The sequence below is a fragment of the Drosophila rhopaloa genome, unplaced genomic scaffold, assembly GCF_018152115.1.
Source record: "Drosophila rhopaloa isolate 14029-0021.01 unplaced genomic scaffold, ASM1815211v1 contig_178, whole genome shotgun sequence".
NCBI lineage: Eukaryota > Metazoa > Arthropoda > Insecta > Diptera > Drosophilidae > Drosophila > Drosophila rhopaloa.
This window is the reverse complement of record NW_025335059.1, coordinates 8,208,131-8,230,469: the sequence shown is the minus strand read 5'-3', so window position 1 is coordinate 8,230,469 and position 22,339 is coordinate 8,208,131. Positions and strand designations below refer to the sequence as shown.

The 22,339-nt window shown below is 45.5% G+C and overlaps 7 protein-coding genes across 9 annotated transcripts; 5 read left to right on the top strand and 2 right to left on the bottom strand.

Moving 5' to 3' along the window:
• Positions 1–468: 468 nt before the first annotated feature.
• Positions 469–21,927, bottom strand: LOC108050275 (progestin and adipoQ receptor family member 4). 3 transcript variants are annotated; one of them, XM_017131873.2, is made up of 8 exons: positions 21,554–21,927; positions 20,416–21,235; positions 4,506–4,721; positions 2,129–2,232; positions 1,932–2,069; positions 1,839–1,847; positions 1,565–1,705; positions 810–1,012 (listed from the first exon to the last, which is right to left on the bottom strand). In XM_017131873.2, the coding sequence occupies exons 2-8, from the start codon at positions 21,077–21,079 to the stop codon at positions 920–922; spliced, it is 1,365 nt and encodes a 454-aa protein (XP_016987362.1). In that variant the 5' UTR covers positions 21,080–21,235; positions 21,554–21,927; the 3' UTR covers positions 810–919. The 3 variants fall into 3 exon arrangements, with proteins under 3 accessions (XP_044315124.1, XP_016987362.1, XP_016987364.1); XM_017131875.2 differs by lacking the exon at positions 1,839–1,847; XM_044459189.1 differs by lacking the exons at positions 1,839–1,847; positions 4,506–4,721; positions 20,416–21,235; positions 21,554–21,927 and having other exon boundaries at positions 469–1,012; positions 2,129–2,270.
• Positions 2,331–4,457, top strand: LOC108050270 (neprilysin-1). The gene has a single exon (XM_017131870.2). The coding sequence runs from the start codon at positions 2,341–2,343 to the stop codon at positions 4,384–4,386; it is 2,046 nt and encodes a 681-aa protein (XP_016987359.1). The 5' UTR covers positions 2,331–2,340; the 3' UTR covers positions 4,387–4,457.
• Positions 5,366–7,636, top strand: LOC108050273 (endothelin-converting enzyme 2). Its single transcript, XM_017131871.2, is given in 2 exon segments — positions 5,366–7,349; positions 7,351–7,636. Coding segments are annotated over 2 exon segments (2,010 nt in total). The 5' UTR covers positions 5,366–5,459; the 3' UTR covers positions 7,471–7,636.
• LOC108050274 (neprilysin-4) lies at positions 7,896–10,025 on the bottom strand. The gene has a single exon (XM_017131872.2). It carries the CDS (start codon positions 9,986–9,988, stop codon positions 7,976–7,978), a length of 2,013 nt encoding a protein of 670 aa, XP_016987361.1. The 5' UTR covers positions 9,989–10,025; the 3' UTR covers positions 7,896–7,975.
• On the top strand, positions 11,895–14,172 carry LOC108050269 (neprilysin-4-like). Its single transcript, XM_017131869.2, has one exon. It carries the CDS (start codon positions 11,959–11,961, stop codon positions 14,053–14,055), a length of 2,097 nt encoding a protein of 698 aa, XP_016987358.1. The 5' UTR covers positions 11,895–11,958; the 3' UTR covers positions 14,056–14,172.
• On the top strand, positions 14,341–17,232 carry LOC108050268 (neprilysin-4-like). Its single transcript, XM_017131868.2, has one exon. The coding sequence runs from the start codon at positions 14,477–14,479 to the stop codon at positions 16,574–16,576; it is 2,100 nt and encodes a 699-aa protein (XP_016987357.2). The 5' UTR covers positions 14,341–14,476; the 3' UTR covers positions 16,577–17,232.
• Positions 17,685–19,945, top strand: LOC108050267 (neprilysin-4). Its single transcript, XM_017131867.2, is given in 2 exon segments — positions 17,685–18,792; positions 18,795–19,945. Coding segments are annotated over 2 exon segments (2,106 nt in total). The 5' UTR covers positions 17,685–17,699; the 3' UTR covers positions 19,808–19,945.
• Positions 21,928–22,339: the final 412 nt, after the last annotated feature.

The following is a 22,339-nucleotide window of genomic DNA, read 5'->3' as shown; positions in this document are numbered from 1 at the left end:
TAAATACTTGAGGTTAATATTGCGCAATCAATTGACATAAATGATATAAACCCAATTCATATCGAACTCTACTACGTTTCTATGTACGCGATTCGTTGCAGTAGCGACTTGCCAGAAGAAGATTGTTATGGTTTCACACTTGTCCAACTTGAATACGGGTTTCTAACTACTGGCACACAACACCAACAACTGAGTGGTTGAGTTTCGTTCACAACTATGCACAGATTGGAGCATTAACTAGGCTAACACTACCACTAGCTTGCCAAAATTAACAATTTGCATATCTAAAAAGTTCAACTAGGAAGAGATTAGCTTATAAGTGTTCTTATTGTAGAATTTTCGACGAGGTACAAAGTTATACATTCGAGTATTTGAAAATAAGATGTGTTGTCGTAAGCACAATGAGGTACACGTGTATCAACATCATTCAAATCATCGTTACTATTACTCATTACTCAATACTTATTACGCATTTTCCAGCCATATCGCAACTGTATACTCAAGAGTTTAGCGTGAAAATCCGAAGACTTGGTTCCGAAAACCGTCCTGCCTGACTACCGTTCGTCTCGTCTCAGTAATTATATAACCTTAATGCTTAATACCACAGTCGAAGTATGTACTATATGTAAATACACACATACAGTTCATATATGTATGGCCTATACCTACACCTAGATATACGTATGTATATTGTTACTACAACAGCTCTCTTATACACGGTACATTCAAGTAGCGTTCGTCATCGTCTCCTCAGTGATCAATTGATGTCTATCTAGTCTTATCCGGGGATTTGGGCCTGCCTCCTCCGCCAGGCGATGGGAGCGATCAGGGCACGGATCAAGTGCCTCCGGGCACGCCGCCGGGCCAGGATTATCCAGGGCAAGGGCAGCAGCACCAGCGGCAGAAGCCAATAAGCGGGTCATAGCTCCACGTGACCCAGAGCCTGCTCGGTGGCATTGGCGGCCGTGTGGCAGGTCTGCGTCGACATCCACTCGAAGTCCTTGATGGTGGCCTGAGGTAAAACGATCGTTAGACTCAGTAAGAGAATGAATTTTACTGATATTCCACAGAAATCACATGGGTTTTAATATCACATACAAGTTGTCTAAAAGTAAGCAACGTTTTATTTTAAACTAGGAGGTTTAAAGGCTTCATTTTATAGAGATGATGTTCTGTGTTGCGTTGCTTAATTTTATGAACTTTCATAAGTGATTTTAAAATTCTGTGGCACCCTTGATAATTAATCATATCAACACATTTGTATAGATTACAGATAAATGACAAATTAAATAATAATCTACAATATTTATAATTTAATGTTATTTGAATAAGAAAATATCTTTAAAACAATCAACATATCAACCTTACTTTTATAGTAGAATTACGATTTGGTTAGTGCTACACATAATTAATATTAATTGCTATACGTTTAAAACACATCTTAACCTGCTCTTAAAAATCAAATCTTTTCTGTAATTAACATTAGAGGTAAACGAACTATTATTCAGACATGTCTTAACACATTCGTTTTTCCATATATTATATTCATAGTTATTTAACAAACCTTGTGCATGGAGTAAACTGCCACCACGACCAGCACGTGCATAATGTTGTGGGAGTTCAGATAGAAGTCCACCACGCCCGGGAACCACTTCTCTGGGATTCGCATCGCTCCGATGGCACCGCCCAGTATGGAGACGCCGTCCTAGAACAGAGGGTTAGTAAGAGATTAGCGGACTGATTTTGGTGGCGGGATTTGTGTTCTCTGTCCGCCAGGCAATTGGTTAGCGGCTCTGTCCATTTACTCGAATGTACATATGTATGAAAATGTGACTTACAACTTCAACCTATGCGCACCGAGAGAGGCCAGCCAAAAACGTTTAGTTATAGAAAATAGCAGTTAGTCAATCGGAAAGCCTGGACATACGCACCTGCAGGTAGACATGGGAAAGGGCCATGTGGCTGCCGCCCACCATTCCTCGGATGCGCAGGAAGGTCAGTATGGAGCGCATGCCGAAGGGCAGGGCGAAGCACAAGCGACGCTGCCAGGGTGAACTGGCAGTTAGAGCCTGGAGGAGATTAGGGATTAGTTGAAGTTGGTCCTGATCCTGCATGATCTCCTTCTCACCTTGTAGAGGCCCCACAGCGAGAGCACGCAGTAGGAGATAATTATCAGCCACTTGAGCACAGGCGGGAAACACAAAGTGGTGGCTGTCACCAGGGGCAGAGCACCTAAAAAAACAGAGAGCGGAAGAGATGATAGTGGTCATCCCACAGTTAGCGCAAACACAATTTGCCCACTGATAAGGATGCTCAGTCAAAAAACAAAGCTCGAACGCGATGGAGGGCCTCCCGGCTTCCGCTTGTCTAATCTTTATCACCTTGGCCGTCAGTTCACCTGGCATCCAGAGTGGAGTTTTCAATGAGCTTACGACGCCCCTGGGTCAACAGATCATGCGGCAGGCCAAGTCCGCTGAGATGCGCTCCTTTATGGACACGAATGTGAGTCCCTGCGAAGATTTCTATGGTTATGCTTGCGGAAAGTTTGCGGTGATAAATGCAGCCACCATGGAGAAAGACACCTTCATCCGGCAAGACATGTTTGCCCATTATCTCCGTCGGGTGAGGCAGTTGCTAAATGAACCCCGAATGAGCACGGATCGGCCCATGGAGGTGCGCGTAAAGTACTTCTACGAGTCCTGTCTGAACACGACGGCACTAAGGATGAACCAGCGCGCCCATTTGCTCAGTGTTCTGAGGGAATTCAATGGCATGCCGGCGGTGGATGGAAATTCCTGGAATTATATCGGATTCGATGCTCTCGAGACGATGGCCCAGCTGCTGCGCCACTACGGAAAGAGGTCCCTACTGGGTGTCTATGTGTCTCCGGATTTCATCAACTCGCAAATTAAGCGTCTTTACCTGGGCCAGAGGGACGATTTAGTGGAGCTCGATTGGTCCACCAGTCTCGCCAAACAGCAGGAGCTCAAGCAGCGTTTGCAGAACCTCCTGGGTCTGTCGGAGCAGCTTGCTGAGAAGACTGCCGAAGAGCTCATTGAACTGGAGAGGGAGTTATCGCGTAGTGTTCTTGACCGTGGAATGGACCGCGATCCGCGATTGAAGAACCGTCTGACCATGCTGTCCAACATGAGCGATCCCCATGAACCTATTCTCAACCTGACTCGCTTTGTAAACTCCTGGTTGGGCCATGATTACAATCTGCCTGTTTACGAGAATGTGCCCAGCTACCTTTTCCGGGTGAAGAAGGTACTGTTGAGCACTCCCAATTATGTGCTGGCCAACTACATGCTGTCCACTCTGTTAACCGACTTTGAGATCCAAGCGAATGATGATCAGCAGGAGCAGATTTGTGCCCAACGGATGACCGAGCTCTTTCCCGATGTGATGGATCACATGGTGTACCATTCCCTAGAGCAGCAGAGTCCCCACATAGCCAACGAGTTGGTGACTCTGTGGGTGGAACTGAAGGCCTCATTCAAGGAAATGCTAAGTTCCCCAGATCTCGAGTGGCTTGACGAGCCGACGCGTTTGGAACTACTGGAAAAACTCAGGGGCATGACCTTCGAGATTGCAGGCGGTCAGGCAGTGGACTTTGAGGAGCGGTATGGTGATCTGGTGGTCAGCTCAGCCGACTACTATGGCAATGTGCAGCGCCTGCTGCAGGTGCAAGCGAGTAATCTCCGTGCGGATTTGATGGAGGAATCCAGAAAAATAAACTATTACGATGGCGTGATCCAGTCCCCATTCTACATTACCGAAATGAATCTGGTAGTTCTACCAGCCAGCTTTATGCAGCACCGCTATTTCTGGGACGACGTTTATCCGGCTGCTCTCAAGTATGGCACCCTGGGTTTGTTCCTGGGTCATGAGATGGCCCACGGATTCGACGATCTAAGCCGCCTCTTCGACAGCAAGGGTAACTTGAAAGAGTTCTGGAGCAATCAGTCCAAGATGGGCTTTGAATCCGCGAAGAATTGCCTGGTGGATCAGTTCGGTAAGATGCGGTACAGCAACATGCTGTTGTCCAAGTTGGAGTCACAGGGCGAGAATATAGCAGATAATATAGGCATTCGCATTGCGCAGGCGTCGTACAGTAAGTGGCTGGAGGAATTGAAAACCCAGGATACGGAAAGCCTACCACATATGTCGCAGTCTCCGGAGCAGCTTTTCTACCTGAGCGTGGCCCAATCAATGTGCTGCGATATTTGGCCCGAAAGGCGACCAGCATTCATCCGGAATAGTGTCCATTCTCCGAACGAGTCCCGGGTCTTTGCCATGCTGGCCAACTCCCCAGCCTTCGCCGAGGCCTTCCAGTGCAGTAACGAGACCAAGATGAATCCCCCCACCAGATGCTTAATGTATTGAGATTCGCCTTATCTAGCTGATTACGCGATGTGTGTGTATATTATTGAATTAAATAGTTCCGCTTCCGAGCAGCGCTTGCGTTTCATTGGGGCATAAACAACTATCGCGATAGTACTCACCGAAGCTCTGGCTCACCCAGATGCCGACCATGTCCAGCTTTAGCAGCGTATAGTAGACGTTCTCCCCCTTCTCGATGTTCATGAACAGGTGGTAGACGAAGCTGCCGCACCAGGGGGCCACCGATCCGAAGACGTGACAGAACGACAGAAACTTGTAACCACTGTCCCAGGGCATCAGTCCTGGCACAATTGCCAGGATGTAGAAGATAGGTATGGCTAAGATGGCAAAGAAAATTAAATTAGTTTGGCTTAAGCCACATACTTGTTTAGAGATTTCTAAAAATATAATTATTTAATGTGGAGAAATGGTAATATAATGGTAAACTAGATGATTAGTTTAAAACTAACAGACAAACACCTAAAGTCACTGTATTTATAGTTGAATAGACAGCACAAAATGTGCAGTTTTACTGTCAATAGGAAGTAAAATAAACAAATACTTATGAAAATTCAAAAGAGAGGTTTTTGTTGGCATCTGCTCAATTTATATTTAAATATTGAAATTCTTTACTTTTCGCTCAGCAGATGGCTGGGAGCGGTAGTATGCCAAACATTTTAGATTTACAGTACACTATGTACAATGGGAGACATAAATATTTGACAATTACAAGAATTGACTTGAGAACTTAAATTTATGTTAATAAAAATAACGACATTAGTTCATCAATTGCTTTCAATGGTCTTATTTAAACTGGAATATATATTAAATTTAACTTCAGTGAGATTTGATAAAAGCCTGAAATGTAACAGAATAGATATAATCATTGGATTAATACAGAACATAGCTCTTATAATACCCACTGTAACAGACTAGCAAAAATCGTATTAGAGCCGGCTGGAGATAACAATTTGACCTACCCCAGTACTCTAGACATTCTATAAACAAGTCCCGCTGATAAGGTGGCCGTCACAGATTGGGAGCAATCGAAAATTAGTTTAATTTAGCGTTTGATCATGACGAGTCGGGTTCTGTGGCTCTGCCTGTTTGTGGCAATAGTTCCATCAATGGCCAAGCCATCGGATATGGACGACCCTTTCGCCGATGACTTGACCTCGGAGTACGCCAAACGAATCATCCATCAAGCGAAAGTGGCCGACATCAAGACCATGATGAGACCGGAGATATCACCCTGCGATGACTTCTACACCCATGCCTGCGGGAACTGGCATCGCCATAATCCAGCCCTCCTATTCGGTGACGTCAATACAAACACGTTCAAACTAATATCAAAAGGATTTGATCGGCGCTTGCTGCGCTTGCTGCGTTCCAACGAGCTCAGATCCGAGCCGGAGAAAAAGATGCAGCGCTTCTATCAGTCCTGTAATTTGGTGCATCGCGATGATGTCCACTACAAGCTGGCTCTGGAGAACGTTATCCAGGAGTACGGGGAACTGCCTGCTTTGGTTGGTGCCCAATGGAACTCCTCCAATTTTAGCTGGTGGCGAACGGTGGCCCAGATTCAGCAAAAGTACGGTAAACAAATCATCCTGGCCTTGGATATACTGGGTGATATTCGGAACAGTTCGATAAACCGCATATACCTAAGTGCATCGGCACATCAGAGTAGCACTGCCAGTGATATGCAGCAATACTTCGGTGTAAGTGCATCAGTGGCAAGGCAAACTGCACAGCAGCTTGACGATTTGGAAAAAAGCCTGGCAAGCGGTGTCCACGGCACAGGCTCTTTTGATGAAAACCTCTCCCTCTACTCGCTGGCCGATCTTCAAGAGAAGTATAGCGACCACCTGAACTTCACTGAATTTCTGAGTCTGATTCTCGGCGAGGAGAACATTCCGGAGACCCTATACATTTCTGATGAAAAGTTTCTCGACAATGTGCTTCTAACAATGCGCAGCACACCGTTGGCTACACAGGCAAACTTTATAATGTGGACTTTGCTTCAGGAGTATCTGATAGATGCCAAACCCGGCGAAATGACCACATGGTGCACCGAAAGCACTAGAAAGTACTTTGTCCAGCTTGCCGAACATGCAGTATACGAGAGATACCGCAGCGTGGCCGCAGAGTCGGAAGTTTTCAATATCTGGGAGCAGATCAGAGGCCTCTTCCGGCAGCAGCTAATGGGCGACAAATTTGACTGGATATCTAATGCCACCAGAACGCTGGCCATCGAGAAGTTAAACCGCATGCAGCTGCACATAAGCTCCTACGACTCGGAGAACTTCGAGGAGCTTTTTGGTGCGGTGACTATTGATCGAACTAACTACGTGACGAACGTTCAGAATTTGCTCATTGCCAAGAGCAGGAGACTTGCATCGCGGATCAACGAGCCACCTCGCTCTTTGGAAGCGACGGAGGATCTTGGCTTTACACCCACCTATACAATTTTGGAAAACAACATAACGATTCCGGTGGCTCTGCTGCAGCCCCGATATTTCTGGGGGGACCAGTATCCGGAGGCCCTTAAATACGCCACTTTGGGCCAGCTGCTCGCCCACGAGATGCTCCACGGCTTCGATGACGATGGACTAAAATACGATGCTGCTGGTAACCTGGCACCGTTGTGGGACACCAAGTCGCACTATGAGTTCGATGAGCGGCGCAAGTGCTTTCAGGCCCAGTACCACAAATACATATACGACGGATTGCCACTGCCGAACAGGGAAATGCAGTCGGAAAACATCGCAGACAATGGAGGCGTTAAGTTGGCCTATGCCGCCTATCAGCTCTGGCTGGGGAAGCAGACGGAGGAAGTGCGTCAACGAGAGACCATGGAGGGTCTGTCCCTTAATGGCCGCCAGCTGTTCTTCGTGGGATACGCCCAGTTGTGGTGCGATGATGTCCAGTCGCTCGTCAAGACATTGATGGCTCAGAAAGACGAGCCACGTACCAAACAAGTACCGGGTAATTGGGTCGCTGTCCAACTTCCAAGAGTTCTCCTGGGTCTTCAACTGCTCCCAGTCGGCGCCTATGGATCCAGATTACAAGTGTGCAATCTACTGAAGAACGCTGTACCTTAACTTAAATCTTGTAAGCTCGACTTATAAGTTTTAATTTAAATAAATTTGATAAGGATGAACAATAATGAGAGTTTACATTCCGAAAAATATACGATTGAATTTTTAACTATGGTGCCAATAAATCAGCATAAAACTATTTGAAACATAAATTCTCTATTGATTCGATTTTCGTAATATAATTTAGAAAATATTTCGTTCTGGCATATACATTTTGTGCAAAAGAGAGAAGTGTTTTGAAAAATTGTCATAAAAGAGGCATTATCAGTGGGAGAAGTGTGCAGAATCATATAGACGGACATGGCTATTTATACTCCCCTGATAATAGTAAACAAGAATAAGCGTATTTTTCATTGTCGCATAAAGTATTGTTTACTGATTTCAACGCTTTCGCTAGAAAAGTAAATAAATAAATCATTTGTAGATTCAATTTCTCATTTATTACTTTACCATATTTAACAAGGTAATATTTAGTTTACTTCAGGTCTTAACTAATCCAGGCTTACGGCAAATAGTTGACACTTCTCGGGCAGAGTCATCAGGCTTCCGCGTCCGCAGTTAAAATCCCGTCCAAAGGCCCTGAAGTTGGACAGGGCTCCCAGCAGTCGGAGCGCATTGGGGGTCCGCAATTGGAGCAGGGATTGCTTGTCCCGGAACTGCTCATTGGCATCGTTGCACCACAGCTGCCCAAAACTGAGGAAGAACAGTCTCCGAGAGCTAAGGTTAAGTTGTGGCAGTGACTCTGAACCCAAGAAGGACGGATCCAGTGTGCCTAGGTAACTTCTGTAGGCGTGGTAGGCAACCTGGATGGCCAGATTGTCGGCTATGTTCTCCGCCTGCAAATCGCTCTCCGGCAAATATTGTCCATTGAGTCGCAGGCGACCGTATTGCCTCTTGAAACAGGCCTTCCGCTTGGCGTACTCGGCAAACGACTTGGCATCCCACTTGGAGGCATCTTCCAGACTGTGCGCCAGTTGTCGGGCAAGCAGGGTGCCAAGGCTACCATAACGTACGGCTCTCGGATAGAAGCGGGACCATAGGAAGTTCGGCTGGAGCAGAGCTACCGGCAGCAGGACTCGTTTTCCCACGGGATCATACGCAGCAGATGTTTGAGTCTTCGCTTTGACACTCAAGCTTTGATGGCTGAGTATGCTCCTCAAATTGTGCAGATAATCCCGGGGCTTAAGCTGCAGTCCCTCATAACGCTCCGTGAAGTTAATATCGGTGTATCCATTGATCACTAGACTGGTGGTATTCAACTGCTCCAGCAGTTGTTCTCGGGTCTCCAAAGCCAACCAGTCGGCTGATGAGTTTTGAAGTACACCTCGAAAGCTCTGCTGGATGTGCTGCCAGACGTCCTCGATGTCACTTAGCGTAGCTTCATCTCCATACTGGTTAAACACCATGTTATCGAGAAGGTCAGGAAAAAGATCTCTAACCCGGCTCACACATTGCTTCACAACGGAACCCGATCGCTCGTAGTAAAAGTGCTGCAGTAGCTCATTGAAAATGTAGTTGGCCAGCACTTCAGGTGGTGTTTCCGTTACCAAGTCAACCAAAGCGCTTAGGTAGCTGGGCACATGTTCGTAGAGAGTTTCGTTAAATTGCAATTTGCGGTCGAGGACTGTTTCCACATAATGAGTCAGATTGCCGATTTTAAAATGATATGTATCCGACTCATTGCCGGTGCGCAAACGGGACAGAACACCAACTCGACGATCAAGCATAATGCTGGCAATGCGTTGCTCCAAATCTGTGATTTCCCGGGCCATCGTATTGGCCAGCTCGGGATCCACGCCCAAATGGTGCTGCAGTTGATGGGCTGTGGCATCAGCTACGGCTTGTCTATTGGCCACCGGAAGGATCTGCTTTGGCTGACCCACGTAGATGTGATCGGCAGATGACTGAAAAAGCAAAACGATGTCAAAGCCGTACTTTTTCTTGATCCGGGCCACAGTGCTTAGCCAGTCGAACTCATCAGCTGGCCATTCCTGACCCGTGAGACTCAGGACCGGCATTCGGCCGAACTCTGCCACTATTTCCTGCAAGTGACGTCGATAGAGATCCTCTGGCGTTTGCCGGAACATCAGGCAGCTGGCATAAAACTGCTTGAGCCGTAGCACAGCCACATCATCCGTTTCCTCATTCGCCGGTTGCTCCATCAAACGCTGCTGTTTGTGGCGATAGGCCTTGACCAGCAGCTGCTCGAAGTTGGTCTCCCGGGGCTGGGCATCATTGGCCGGATTGATCTGGGGCCAATTTCCGCAGCTATAGTCGTAGAAATTGCCGCAGGCCTCCACATCCGGCTGCATATAGCTGCGCATCTCAGCCGATTTGGCCAGACGCATCAATCGCTGCAAATAGGCGCTGTCGTTGCTCTGCGAGATCAACTGCTCCTGGGCCTGGATGCGGAGGTCAATGGACGGCTGACCCGGGAGCAGATGACCTGCACCACTCCCCGCCAGCAGTAGCAGCAGCGCCAATGCGACACCAAAGTTCTCCATGGCGAACACTCCGAGAGCGACTGAACGGGCAGTGCGACGCACTTCCGCAACTATACTCAGGAACTGAGTTTGAGATTAAGCTACACAGCAAAAAAAAGACCTTACATGATAAATTGAATGTTAATTATAAGTTGATAAGGCCTTCTTTTCGATTATTTTTCTTTTTAAGTACCAAACTTTTAGTTCATTTTATTGCTAACATTTTTAATATGTCATGTAAACGATATATTTCAAGCAGTTTAAATTCAATCTCTTAATTCCCTAATTACCTTCAAAGTTCACAAGTAAATATTTTTAAACAAGAAAGGAAAGCTAACTTCGGACGGAGCCGAAGTTGATATACCCTTGCAGAATATTCTGTAAATTATATTCACCAAAACTATTCATACGATGTATTCTTAATACTCAAAAAAAGTCCCAACTTCCTAACTTTAAAAACACCAAAGTTATGGCATTTCCAATCGTTCAGTTATATGGCAGCTATAGGATATAGTCGGCCGATCCTTATGAAATTTTGTATTTCGGATTGATTGGCCAAAAATAAAACCCATAGAAAATCACAACTTCCTAACTTCCTTACAAACACCAAAGCTATGGCATTTCCGATGGCGGCTATAGGATATAGTCGTCCGATCCTTATGAAATTTGGTAGGTCGGATTAATTGGCCAAAAATAAAACTCATAGAAAATCCCAACTTCCTAACTTTAAAAACACCAACGTTATGGCTTTTCCGATCGTTCAGTTATATGGCAGCTATATGATATAGTCGCCCGATCCGGCTCGTTCCGACTTATATACTACCTGCAATAGAAAGACAACTTTTGGGAAAGTTTCAAGCAGATAGCTTTAAAACTGAGGGACTAGTTTGCGTAGAAACGGACGGACGGACGGACAGACGGACGGACAGACGGACAGACGGACAGACGGACATGGCTATATCAACTCAGGAGGTGATCCTGATCAAGAATATATATACTTTATAGGGTCGGAAATGTCTCCTTCACTGCGTTGCAAACTTTTGACTGAAATTATAATACCCTCTGCAAGGGTATAAAAATCTACAACCACAAAAACAAATTCGAAGGACTAATTTTTAGTCTACTTCAAAAATTAACCTTAATAAATAAAAATAATATTCAATTCTTGCAAGTTTTGATATTTCAAAATATACCTAAAACAATTTAACTATTATAGTGTTTAGTATAGCCGAATTAATTATTTTATTTTGAATTGTATTGCAATTTAATTAATAAGTCTACGTAACTAGTTTTGAAACGAAAACCATTATGTTATTTATTTATTTAATTCAACAATTTATGTTTACTAAAGATAATACACAATGTCCATATTGAAATTATTTTCAGTGTTAGCGAGAATGGAAGAGGGAACGGATCCAAAGCTCTACCTTATCACCCCGCTCCGTCGTTGGGTTCATAATCCTACCCAAAGTTAGAGGCGAGTGCGTGATTGAAAAACAGCTCACGTTGTATTGCGATGACTGCAAACAATGCTTAGGACATTTTAACGTTTTTAGTAGTTAGTATAGCCGAATTAATTGTTTTACTTTGCATTTTATTGCAATTTAATTTGAATTAGGTAAAAAGTTGATACTGGGCAATAGTGATTTTGCAAGCTAAACTGCATTCTAAGTTTTTGTTTCACAAAAGTGGTGTTTATTATCTAGGTTTGCATTTTATCTGATTATTTCATATTTACTGTCTATTAAACATTCAATAGCACAGAATTAAAAAATTCAAAAAATATCAGGGCCAACAGTGAGCGGTGGCGGAAATGGTGTAATCATTGTGTAAGTTATTGCAATTAAACCCCTATGTAGAAAACATTGAATTAACCCGATTTTCCTGCCATCTCTACGCCGAAAACCAGAGAAATACCCGAAGTTGTTTTTCGTCAACAAAAGAACGGAATAGTTTAGTCGATTGTTTAGATTTCAACGAAACTCTTCGCGATGAAACTTCTCTGTATTTGCTTTGTAGGCCACGTGTTTATTGTTCTTTCCTGGGCAGCCCCAACCATCGATAATGTTCTCAACCAGAACACCCCGTACATCAAGGACCTTCTGCGACAAGCCAAAGTTGCCGAGATAGAGAGCTTTATGGACCAAAAGGTCGATCCGTGCAACGACTTTTACTCGTTTGCGTGTGGCAACTATAATCGCATTAACTCAGCATCAGCCTTAGGTGTACTAAATACTGGTATATTCGAAACCCTGACCTACGGTCTAAATCGAAAGATCCTGAAGATGCTCAACACGGCGCATGACACCCGAGACACTCCGCAGGACATTCAGGTGAAGCACTTCTACGAGTCCTGCCTCCGGATCAAGGAGCTCAACTCCACCTACACCCAAAAGCTAAAGCAGCTGATCGCCGAGTTCGGAACGATGCCGGTGCTAGAGGGCTCCTCCTGGCAGGAGGACGACTTCGATTGGCTGGGGACCACAGCACGGATGTCTTTTCGTTATGGAATAGCGCCCGTTTTGGGCGTTGAAGTTAGCAAGGACTTCGCCAGCAACCAAAGGAACCGGATATACCTAGGGCAGCAGGAATTTCCGCTTGAGGAGAGGTCGATGTACGTGGACAACGCAACGGCCATATACCGTCAGAGATATCGTAATTCTATCCAACGCGCCTTGCAGCGATTCCTGGGCGTGAAGTTGGATCTAGCTAAACAGACGGCCAAAGAACTAATGGACTTCGAGGTGGATCTGGCCCAAGGACTCGTCGACGATAGCAAAGGACTCGGAATAAGTGAGTTGACCGAGCTACTGACTGTGAGGGAGATACAAAAGCGGTATTTTCCCACTTTGGACATCGACCGACTTATATTTGTGAGCACGGGAGAGCGAGTTTCTGATGAAATCTACGTATTCAACAAACGTTATCTGCAAAACCTGGTCGAGGTCATTAAGCGTACACCAAAGCGTACTATAGCGAACTATATGTTCTTCCGGCTGGTCTGGGAATTTGTGGAGACGCCAGCCGACAATCCGAAGAAGCAGAAACAGGCCTGCGTGGACCTCACCAAAAAAGTGTTTGCCAAGAACCTGGACAACATGTTCTACCGTCGCTACAACAACGACAAGTCCTCCAGAGAAATCGAAAACATGTGGCGTCAATTGAAAGCCACCTTTAATGAGACACTGCATTCGAGTCCGGCACTGAACTGGATCGAGCGACCCACAAGGAACTTGGCCATCGCCAAGCTGCAGGCCATGAAGCTGGAGGTGAACAACTATGCCGAGGTTAACTTTACCGAAGATTTGGAGGATCTCAATCTGCAGAGTGCCGACTACGTAGAGAATGTGCGACAGACGTTCCTTCTTGCCGCAAAACAGATGCGCGAGATGCTCCACAAGCCGGCCAAACCATTAGAGTCGGGCTCTGAGCTTAGTTACACTCCGGCCAACATCCTGGTTGAGAACATCATCAAGGTTCCAGTTGCCCTTCTACAACCCTTCTACATTTGGGCCGATGTCTATCCCAATGCGGTGATGTTCGGCACCTTGGCCTCCCTAATTGGACATGAGTTAATCCATGGATTCGACGACAGTGGACGAAAGTTTGATGCCAAAGGAAACTCAAATGACTGGTGGGACGAAGAGTCCAGTAGCAACTTCTTGAAACGCAGGGAATGCTTCACAAAGCAGTATGGAAAGTATGTTTACGATGGCATTCAGCTCAAGGAGTCCACTTCGCAGGAGGAGAACATTGCGGACAACGGCGGCATGCGTCTGGCCTACACCGCCTACCGGAAGTGGTACGAGTCCCAACTGGCACTGAGCAATGGCAGCCAGGATCTGGCCAAGGAAAGACTGCCCGGCCTGCGGTACTCTGCCAAGCAGATCTTCTTCATCAGCTTTGCTCAGATCTGGTGCAACGATGCGCATCCAAGGGTAAAGGCCCTTCAAGTATCCACCGACTCGCACATGCCAGGAAAGTTTCGCGTTATTGGCTCGTTATCGAACTTTGATGAGTTCTCCAAAGAATTCAACTGTCCAGCCGGCTCAGCCATGAATCCTGTCGTAAAGTGCATAATCTACTAGAGATGGAGGGCTCGAGGGCTAACAGAACTAATAATCATATTATTAAAGTAAAATTCAACATCCCTTAATAAACTTGTTACACTCAATAAAGCACCTTACATAATACTCTTAAATTCAAAAAATCAAACATATTTAATATTATAATTCAAGTTTTAAATTTTGCTAAATTTGAGTAATAAATAATACACAATACATTAATGTTAAAACAAATGGAAAACCCTAGCTGAAAGAGCTAATTTTATATTATTAAATTACTTTGACTATACCTTTCGAAAAAAAATTTACAAATCATTAAGTTGTCGGAGACAGCAGAGATGGCGTGCGATAACCCCGGGTTCACCTTTCGATTTTTCGGCAGCTCTAGAGCTTATTAATTCAGTCAAGGCAGTCGGTCACCGGAATTAAAACGAAGCACAACACGATGCTATTATTTTTCTACATTTGCCTAATAGGCCTCGTGCTCAGTGCCCTTTCCTGGGCAGCGCCTACCGACGGGGATAGTCTCAACCAGGACACACCGTACATCAAGAAACTATTGCGACATGCCAAGGCCGCCGAGATAGAGAGCTTCATGAATGAAAAGGCTGATCCGTGCAACGACTTTTACTCTTTTGCCTGTGGCAATTATAGTCGCCTCAACTCTGCTTCAAACCTGAAGGTAAGCGCGACTGGACCGTTTTATAGTTTGATGGAAGGCCTTGATCGCAAGATTTTGAAGATGCTCAAAACTGTAAACGATACTCACGACACTCCGGAGGACATTAAGGTGAAGCACTTCTACGAGTCCTGCCTCCGGATCAAGGAGATCAACTCGACTTACACCCAAAAGCTAAAGCAGCTGATCGCCGAGTTCGGAACGATGCCGGTGCTAGAGGGCTCCTCCTGGCAGGAGAACGACTTTGATTGGCTGGGGACCACAGCACGGATGTCTTTTCGTTATGGAATAAGCCCAATTTTTGGTGCAGAGGTTGACACGGACTTTGCTAGCAATAAGAAAAACATGATCTACGTGGCGGAGCAGAACTTTTTGCTAAAGGAGAAGTCTTTGTACGTGGAAAACGCAACTGCCATATACCGTGACAGGCTTCGAGTAAATATCCAATTCATTCTTGAGCGATTTTTGGGTCTGAAAATGGAACTGGCGAATCAGACGGCCAGGGAGCTGGTCGACTTCGAGGTGGATCTAGCCCGAGGTATGGTGGACAATAAGGAAGACCTAGACTTTGGGGACTTGGCCGAGCGACTGACCGTTTCTGAACTGCACGAGCGTTATAAACCCCACTTGGACATCCGAAGATTAATCTTTGAGAGCATGGGAGAGAGGGACTTCCACACAATCTACGAATACAACAAACGTTATCAGCAAAACCTGGTCGAGGTCATAAAGCGTACACCAAAGCGTACTATAGCGAACTATATGTTCTTCCGGCTGGTTCGGGAATTTGTGGAGACGCCAGCCGACAATCCGGAGAAGCAGAAACAGGATTGCTTGGACATCACTAGAAAGTACTTTTCCAGGAACCTGGACAACATGTTCTACCGTCGCTACAACAACGACAAGTCCTCCAGAGAAATCGAAAACATGTGGCGTCAATTGAAAGCCACCTTTAATGAGACACTGCATTCGAGTCCGGCACTGAACTGGATCGAGCGACCCACAAGGAACTTGGCCATCGCCAAGCTGCAGGCCATGAACCTGGAGGTAAACAACTATGTCGAGGTTAACTTCACCGAAGAGCTCGCTGATCTTAATCTGCAGAGTGCCGACTACGTTGAGAATGTTCGGCAGGTCAAGCTAGTAAACGCTAGGCGAATGCTCGAGTTGCTTCACAAGGCCGACAAACCGCCAGAGCAGGACGAGCAACTTAGCTTCACGCCAGCCTACACATTTACTGAAAATACTATCAGAATGCCGGTGGCCTTCCTGCAGCCCTTTTATATATGGGCCGATGTCTATCCCAAAGCGGTGATGTTCGGCACCTTGGCCTCCCTAATTGGACATGAGTTAATCCATGGATTCGACGACAGTGGACGAAAGTTTGATGCCAACGGAAACTCAAATGACTGGTGGGACGAAGAGTCCAGCAGCAACTTCTTGAAAGGCAGGGAATGCTTCACAAAGCAGTATGGAAAGTATGTTTACGATGGCATTCAGCTCAAGGAGTCCACTTCGCAGGCGGAGAACATTGCGGACAACGGGGGCATGCGTCTGGCCTACACCGCCTACCGGAAGTGGTACGAGTCCCAACTGGCACTGAGCAATGGCAGCCAGGATCTGGCCAATGAGAGTTTACCCAACCTGCAGTACACAGGCAATCAACTATTTTTCATAAGTTTTGCCCAGTTTTTATGCAACGACCTTCTTCCAGAATTAAAGGTACAACAGGTATTCGCCGATACCCACGTACCCGATGACCTCCGCGTTATTGGAACACTATCGAATTTCGATGAATTCTCGAAGGAGTTCAACTGTCGGGCTGGATCACAAATGAATCCAAGCAAGAAGTGTATTCTTTACTAGATAGATCAAATGGTTTGAGTTCTAAAATGTTTTTGAAAATATTTCATCATATAACAAAGCTCATTTAACTTAAATATAATAAAGTTTGAATATTTACACATTAACAAGCAGTCTTTTTAAAGAACAATTTTTTTCAAATTCTTAAATCGAACGAATAGTGGACAATCAAGTCTTTATGAAATATATCGAATATGTTCAATATTTCAACCTTTTGACCAACATTTAGTACTACTTGCGAATTAAAATCATTACTCTAATACGCTTTGTTTATATCCAAATATTTTTGTTGTTAAATATGCTTTTAAAATGCGCAATATATAATTAATAAATTTAAGCTGGTCCAATATGGGCATTGGCATCCATTTACTATATATTTAATGTGATCCGTTTCCCTTTTGTACCTTGACTATATTGGTTTTTCAGAGAAATAAACTACCGTCATAATTTATTAAATTTTCCTGACTAATAACTATACCATTTTTATACTCTAATTAAAGAAAATATTCATATATGCACAATTTGTATAATAAAGTCTCTGTGTAAAGTTCTTAATAGTGTTTCGGGGTCAACATTTCTAACACCTCAACATAGGTTTAAATGTATTTATGTTAATAAAGCTTAATTTTGTGATCCCAAACAGATGTTGTGGGTTTTCTTTTACATATTAAGCAAATGAGTACGTTTATATATGTGCACTTTGTATTGCAAATTCTCTGAATTCAAACTTTAAGGAATATTTCTTGTTATCCTTAAGAAAGTTATAAATGTGTTTATGTTAATAAAGCTTAATTTTGTCATCTAAGACATACATAGTTGATTTTCTTTAATATATTTAGAAGAATATCTATCTCGAAATAAATTATTGGCCAGTTGAATTTTGTATTAACATAAAAGCTACTCTAAATTGTATGATTGCCCAGAGAGATGGAAAGCTAACCATTTTGCATCTATTTGTAATCAGCAATGAGCGAATAAGTTCCAGTGTTTTTTGAAAGAGCGGTGCATCAGAGTGCTGGCGATAACCCCAGGGTCGGATTTTGTTTTGCTAGCACAGATAATCCGATTCGCGTTAATGGGGAAGGCGATGAACTCGGTCCGCCAGTCGATTTTTGCAACTGAAACGATGCACAACGCGATGCAAATCCTACATATTTGCCTCATAGGCCACGCATTTATAGCTTTAACATGGGCAAAGCCCACCGGCGAGAGTGATCTCAACCAGGACACACCCTACAACAGGGAGCTGCTGCGACAGGCCAAGGTCGCCGAGATTGAAAGCTTCATGAACCAGAAGGCCGATCCGTGCAGTGACTTCTACACTTTTGCCTGCGGTAACTATGAACGGATCAACTCAGCTCGAAGCATGCAAGTGGTTACGACTGGAGTATTCGAGACTTTGACCAACGGTCTAAATCGAAAGATTCTGAAGATGCTCAACACGGCGCATGACACCCACGACACTCCGGAGGACGTTCAGGTGAAGCACTTCTATGAGTCCTGCCTCCGGATCAAGGAGCTCAACTCCACCTACACCCAAAAGCTAAAGCAGCTAATCGCCGAGTTCGGAACGATGCCGGTGTTAGAGGGCTCCTCCTGGCAGGAGGCGGACTTCGATTGGCTGGGGACCACAGCACGCATGTCTTTTCGTTATGGAATAGCGCCCGTTTTGGGCGTTGAAGTTAGCAAGGACTTGGCCAGCAACCAAAGGAACCGGATATACCTGGGGCAGCAGGAATTCCTGCTTGAGGCGAGGTCCATGTACGTGGACAACGCGACGGCCATATACCGTCAGAAATATCGTAATAACATCCAACGCACCTTGCAGCGATTCCTGGGCGTGAAGTTGGATCTGGCTAAACAGACGGCCAAGGAACTAATGGACTTCGAGGTGGACCTGGCACAAGGACTCGTCGACGATAGCAAAGGACTCGGAATAAGTGAGTTGACCGAGCTACTGACTGTGAGGGAGATCCAAAAGCGATATTCCCCCACTTTGGACATTGAACGACTTATATTTGTGAGCATGGGAGAGCGAGTTTCTGATGAAATCTACGAATACAACAAACCCTATCAGCAAAACCTGGTCGAGGTCATTAAGCGCACACCAAAGCGTACTATAGCGAACTATATGTTCTTCCGGCTGGTTTGGGAATTTGTGGAGACGCCAGCCGACAATCCGGAGAAGCAGAAACAGGCCTGCGTGGACCTCACCAAAAAGTGTTTGCCAAGAACCTGGACAACATGTTCTACCGTCGCTACAACAACGACAAGTCCTCCAGAGAAATCGAAAACATGTGGCGTCAATTGAAAGCCACCTTTAATGAGACACTGCATTCGAGTCCGGCACTGAACTGGATCGAGCGACCCACAAGGAACTTGGCCATCGCCAAGCTGCAGGCCATGAAGCTGGAGGTGAACAACTACGCCGGGGATAACTTTACCGAAGAGTTCGAGGATCTCAATCTGCAGAGTGCCGACTACGTAGAGAATGTGCGTCAGACGAGTCTGCTTGCCGCAAAACAGATGCGCGAGATGCTCCACAAGCCGGCCAAACCATTTGAGGCGGGCTCTCAGCTTAGTTACACTCCGGCCAACATCCTGATTGAGAACATCATCAAGGTTCCAGTTGCCCTTCTACAACCCTTCTACATTTGGGCCGATGTCTATCCCAATGCGGTGATGTTCGGCACCTTGGCCTCCCTAATTGGACATGAGTTAATCCATGGATTCGACGACAGTGGACGAAAGTTTGATGCCAAAGGAAACTCAAACGACTGGTGGGACGAACAGTCCAGCAGCAACTTCTTGAAACGCAGGGAATGCTTCACAAAGCAGTATGGAAAGTATGTTTACGATGGCATTCAGCTCAAGGAGTCCACTTCGCAGGCGGAGAACATTGCGGACAACGGGGGCATGCGTCTGGCCTACACCGCCTACCGGAAGTGGTACGAGTCCCAACTGGCACTGAGCAATGGCAGCCAGGATCTGGCCAAGGAAAGACTGCCCGGCCTGCGGTACTCTGCCAAGCAGATCTTCTTCATCAGCTTTGCTCAGATCTGGTGCAACGATGCGCATCCAAGTGTAAAGGCCCTTCAAGTATCCACCGACTCGCACATGCCAGGAAAGTTTCGCGTTATTGGCTCGTTATCGAACTTTGATGAGTTCTCCAAAGAGTTCAACTGTCCAGCCGGCTCCGCCATGAATCCCGGCGAAAAATGCATACTCTACTAGAAGGGTTAACCCAAGACTTTTTTTAATAACTATCTGAATTTTGGTTTGGCCAAGTTTTGTTAAATTTGTTATTAAGTTGTCATATAATAAAGTCAAATAATAGAGTTGGAAATAAAATATGTTTTGAAAAGCTCGTAATTTCCTTTGTTTTATATATATATTATTAAAAGAACTAAAAACTCGTATCCCGTTTTGATTACTATTACTATTAACTTTTGTAAGCAAAAGGGGGCTTTTAGTAATAGAGGGGTGTATTACTGTATTGAAACTAAATGCTACATTATGTTGTTTACTTAGCTATGAAAATGACTATGAATAGTCACTTCCAAAATATTAAAGGTATCAAAAGTCTTTTGATATTGCCATACCTTTAGGTGTGGAATGCTATCTATAGACGACTACTTTCTTATGCATGTCCAAGCCAACCTCAGTCAAGGTTCATTAGAAATGCCGACCTAATCTATTTACGTGCCTCCATTGGCTTTGACCGTGATTGTTACGGGCAGCGAGACGCGGCCGGATCGATAAATGAGCAACTGGGTGCAGTTGGACCCAAGGGGAAGCGGAAGTGCAAGTGGAAGCGGAACAGAGAAGCAGGTGGCACTCACCGTGTGTCAGTATGTTAATGGTCTCGTTGTGCCAGTAAAAGAGACTGAGGAGACATCCTTTGAAGGTCTGCAGGGGTCGATATCCCCGGAGCACGTACGGATTGAACTGCAGATACGTGGGCATATCCTGCCAGGGCAGCAGCTGGACCACATTCTCGCCGGATCCGGGAACCGAGCTGCTGCTGCTGCTGCTGTTGCTACCGTTGCTGGGCACTGGTGGGGCTGCAGCTGAAGGATGTTCCGTTGCTGCCGCTACGGATCCCAGTCCCAATCCCGAACCCGATCCCGGCAAGGCAGACGTTGGCGTTTTGGAAGCTATGGCGGAAGACGTTGATGATGTGGCAGGCAGATCCGGCTGAGCGGGTTCAGTAACTGCCGTTGCGATTTCGGGCGCCTCCTTGCCCTTCAGACCGTTCTTGGAATGAGCCTCGGCGTGGGCACTGGGTACACCGGGCTCGACATGGACATCACAGGCGCGCGATGGCGGCGTTGGTGGCGGCGTAACTGACATGGTCTCCACGGTGCTTCCCAGGCAATCGCATCCAGTTCCACTAGCTCCTCTTCCTCCTCCAACAATCCTGGACTTTGTGGAACTGCCGAGGAGCTGGTGATCGGGTTTCAGGTCAACGGCGACTGCAGCGGCGGCGGCGGCAGCGGTGTCCATGCCTTGCTAATAGCGTCGATCCTTTGCAAAATCGGTAGCGGTAACGGTTTTGGTTTCGGTTTCGGGTCCAGTTTCAGTTCCAGTTCGAGTTCCGGTTCCGATTGCGTGTCCGTTTCCGTTTCCGGTTCTCTAGCTAGCCAGCAGCAGCGGCCCGAGCTGAAAGCAAAAGGCAACGTCATGAATTATGGATCGTCTATTTGCGGCGGCCGAAATGTTACGTATTTGTTGGCCAAAAAAAGCACGTGCTGGTGTGTGCGAAAGGGAAAACGAAAACGAGACCTGGACAATGTCAACATACACACACACACACACTCGCACAGCAGCCTCGTGACCCAAAAAGGCCTGCGCCATTTTGCCAGTGAGTGGTGTGTACGTGTGTGTGTAATTGAATATTCCATGCGAATCACGCGAGTCTCGGATTAGGCCACAAATACCATCTCCTGGGCCCGAGAAAAAATCAATAAAAATACTCACTTCTGCCATGGGACGCGCAGACAATTCTGGAAGCGAATACGCCTACCAAAACTTTAAGGGCTACGGATTTGTGGGTCTGGAATCCTGAACCGATGCTATGAACAGTGTTTTTCACTCGAATTGCAACTGTTACGTAGGCGGGGCATACTCTATATCCCTCAATTATTTATCCATTCGATCGCCGCTCTGAGCATTTGCCGGATGAAATGGAGAGTATATCCCGGGTAGATGAACACTTTTTCCAACTATAAAACGCGGGAAGCGGAGTCGGGGCAATCCGCGCACACGACCGTTGGGACAGGCACGTCAATATCTGACTGAGCGTGGGCACACGATAACGATACCGCTATTTTTCCTTGCGTATTGTTATGCAATTGAATGAATTGGACCCCGTATTTTTATTGGGCGCCAAAGCAGCGCAGGCGCAGTTCTGAACACGAGGCAGTCAGCTGTTTTGCTTAGCTATTAATTAAAGAAATTAACTTTTTTTGAGAACATTAAAGTGTAAGCTTTATGCTCTCATGAAATGTACATATATTTTTATGGGACCTCTATTTTCAAAATTTGTCGAATTTAAGTTTTGTCCGCCATAATTACCCTTATTTAGTAAGCGCTTTTTTTAATATGTTAGAGCTAGGCCACAAATTAAAATTAAACCGTTTTTACTTTTTTTAAAATTGTCGGGCTCAAACTTAAATATGCATTTGAAATTAGCCGCGCATTATATTTCATCTTTTAAACTTGGTGGCAACTTTAATTGCTTAACACACTTACCAACACTGTTTT

What these genes read in the sequence shown, in the direction of transcription:
- LOC108050270 (XM_017131870.2), top strand. Translation starts at nt 2,341, where the DNA reads ATGGAGGGCCTCCCGGCTTCCGCTTGTCTAATCTTTATCACCTTGGCC.
- LOC108050274 (XM_017131872.2), bottom strand. Translation starts at nt 9,988, where the DNA reads ATGGAGAACTTTGGTGTCGCATTGGCGCTGCTGCTACTGCTGGCGGGG.
- LOC108050269 (XM_017131869.2), top strand. Translation starts at nt 11,959, where the DNA reads ATGAAACTTCTCTGTATTTGCTTTGTAGGCCACGTGTTTATTGTTCTT.
- LOC108050268 (XM_017131868.2), top strand. Translation starts at nt 14,477, where the DNA reads ATGCTATTATTTTTCTACATTTGCCTAATAGGCCTCGTGCTCAGTGCC.
- LOC108050275 (XM_017131873.2), bottom strand. Translation starts at nt 21,079, where the DNA reads ATGGACACCGCTGCCGCCGCCGCCGCTGCAGTCGCCGTTGACCTGAAA. An exon ending in CATTAACATACTGACACACG is followed by an intron (nt 4,722 to 20,415) that starts GTGAGTGCCACC and finishes TTGCCATCTTAG; the next exon opens with CCATACCTATCTTCTACATC. An exon ending in CTGGGTGAGCCAGAGCTTCG is followed by an intron (nt 2,233 to 4,505) that starts GTGAGTACTATC and finishes CTGTTTTTTTAG; the next exon opens with GTGCTCTGCCCCTGGTGACA.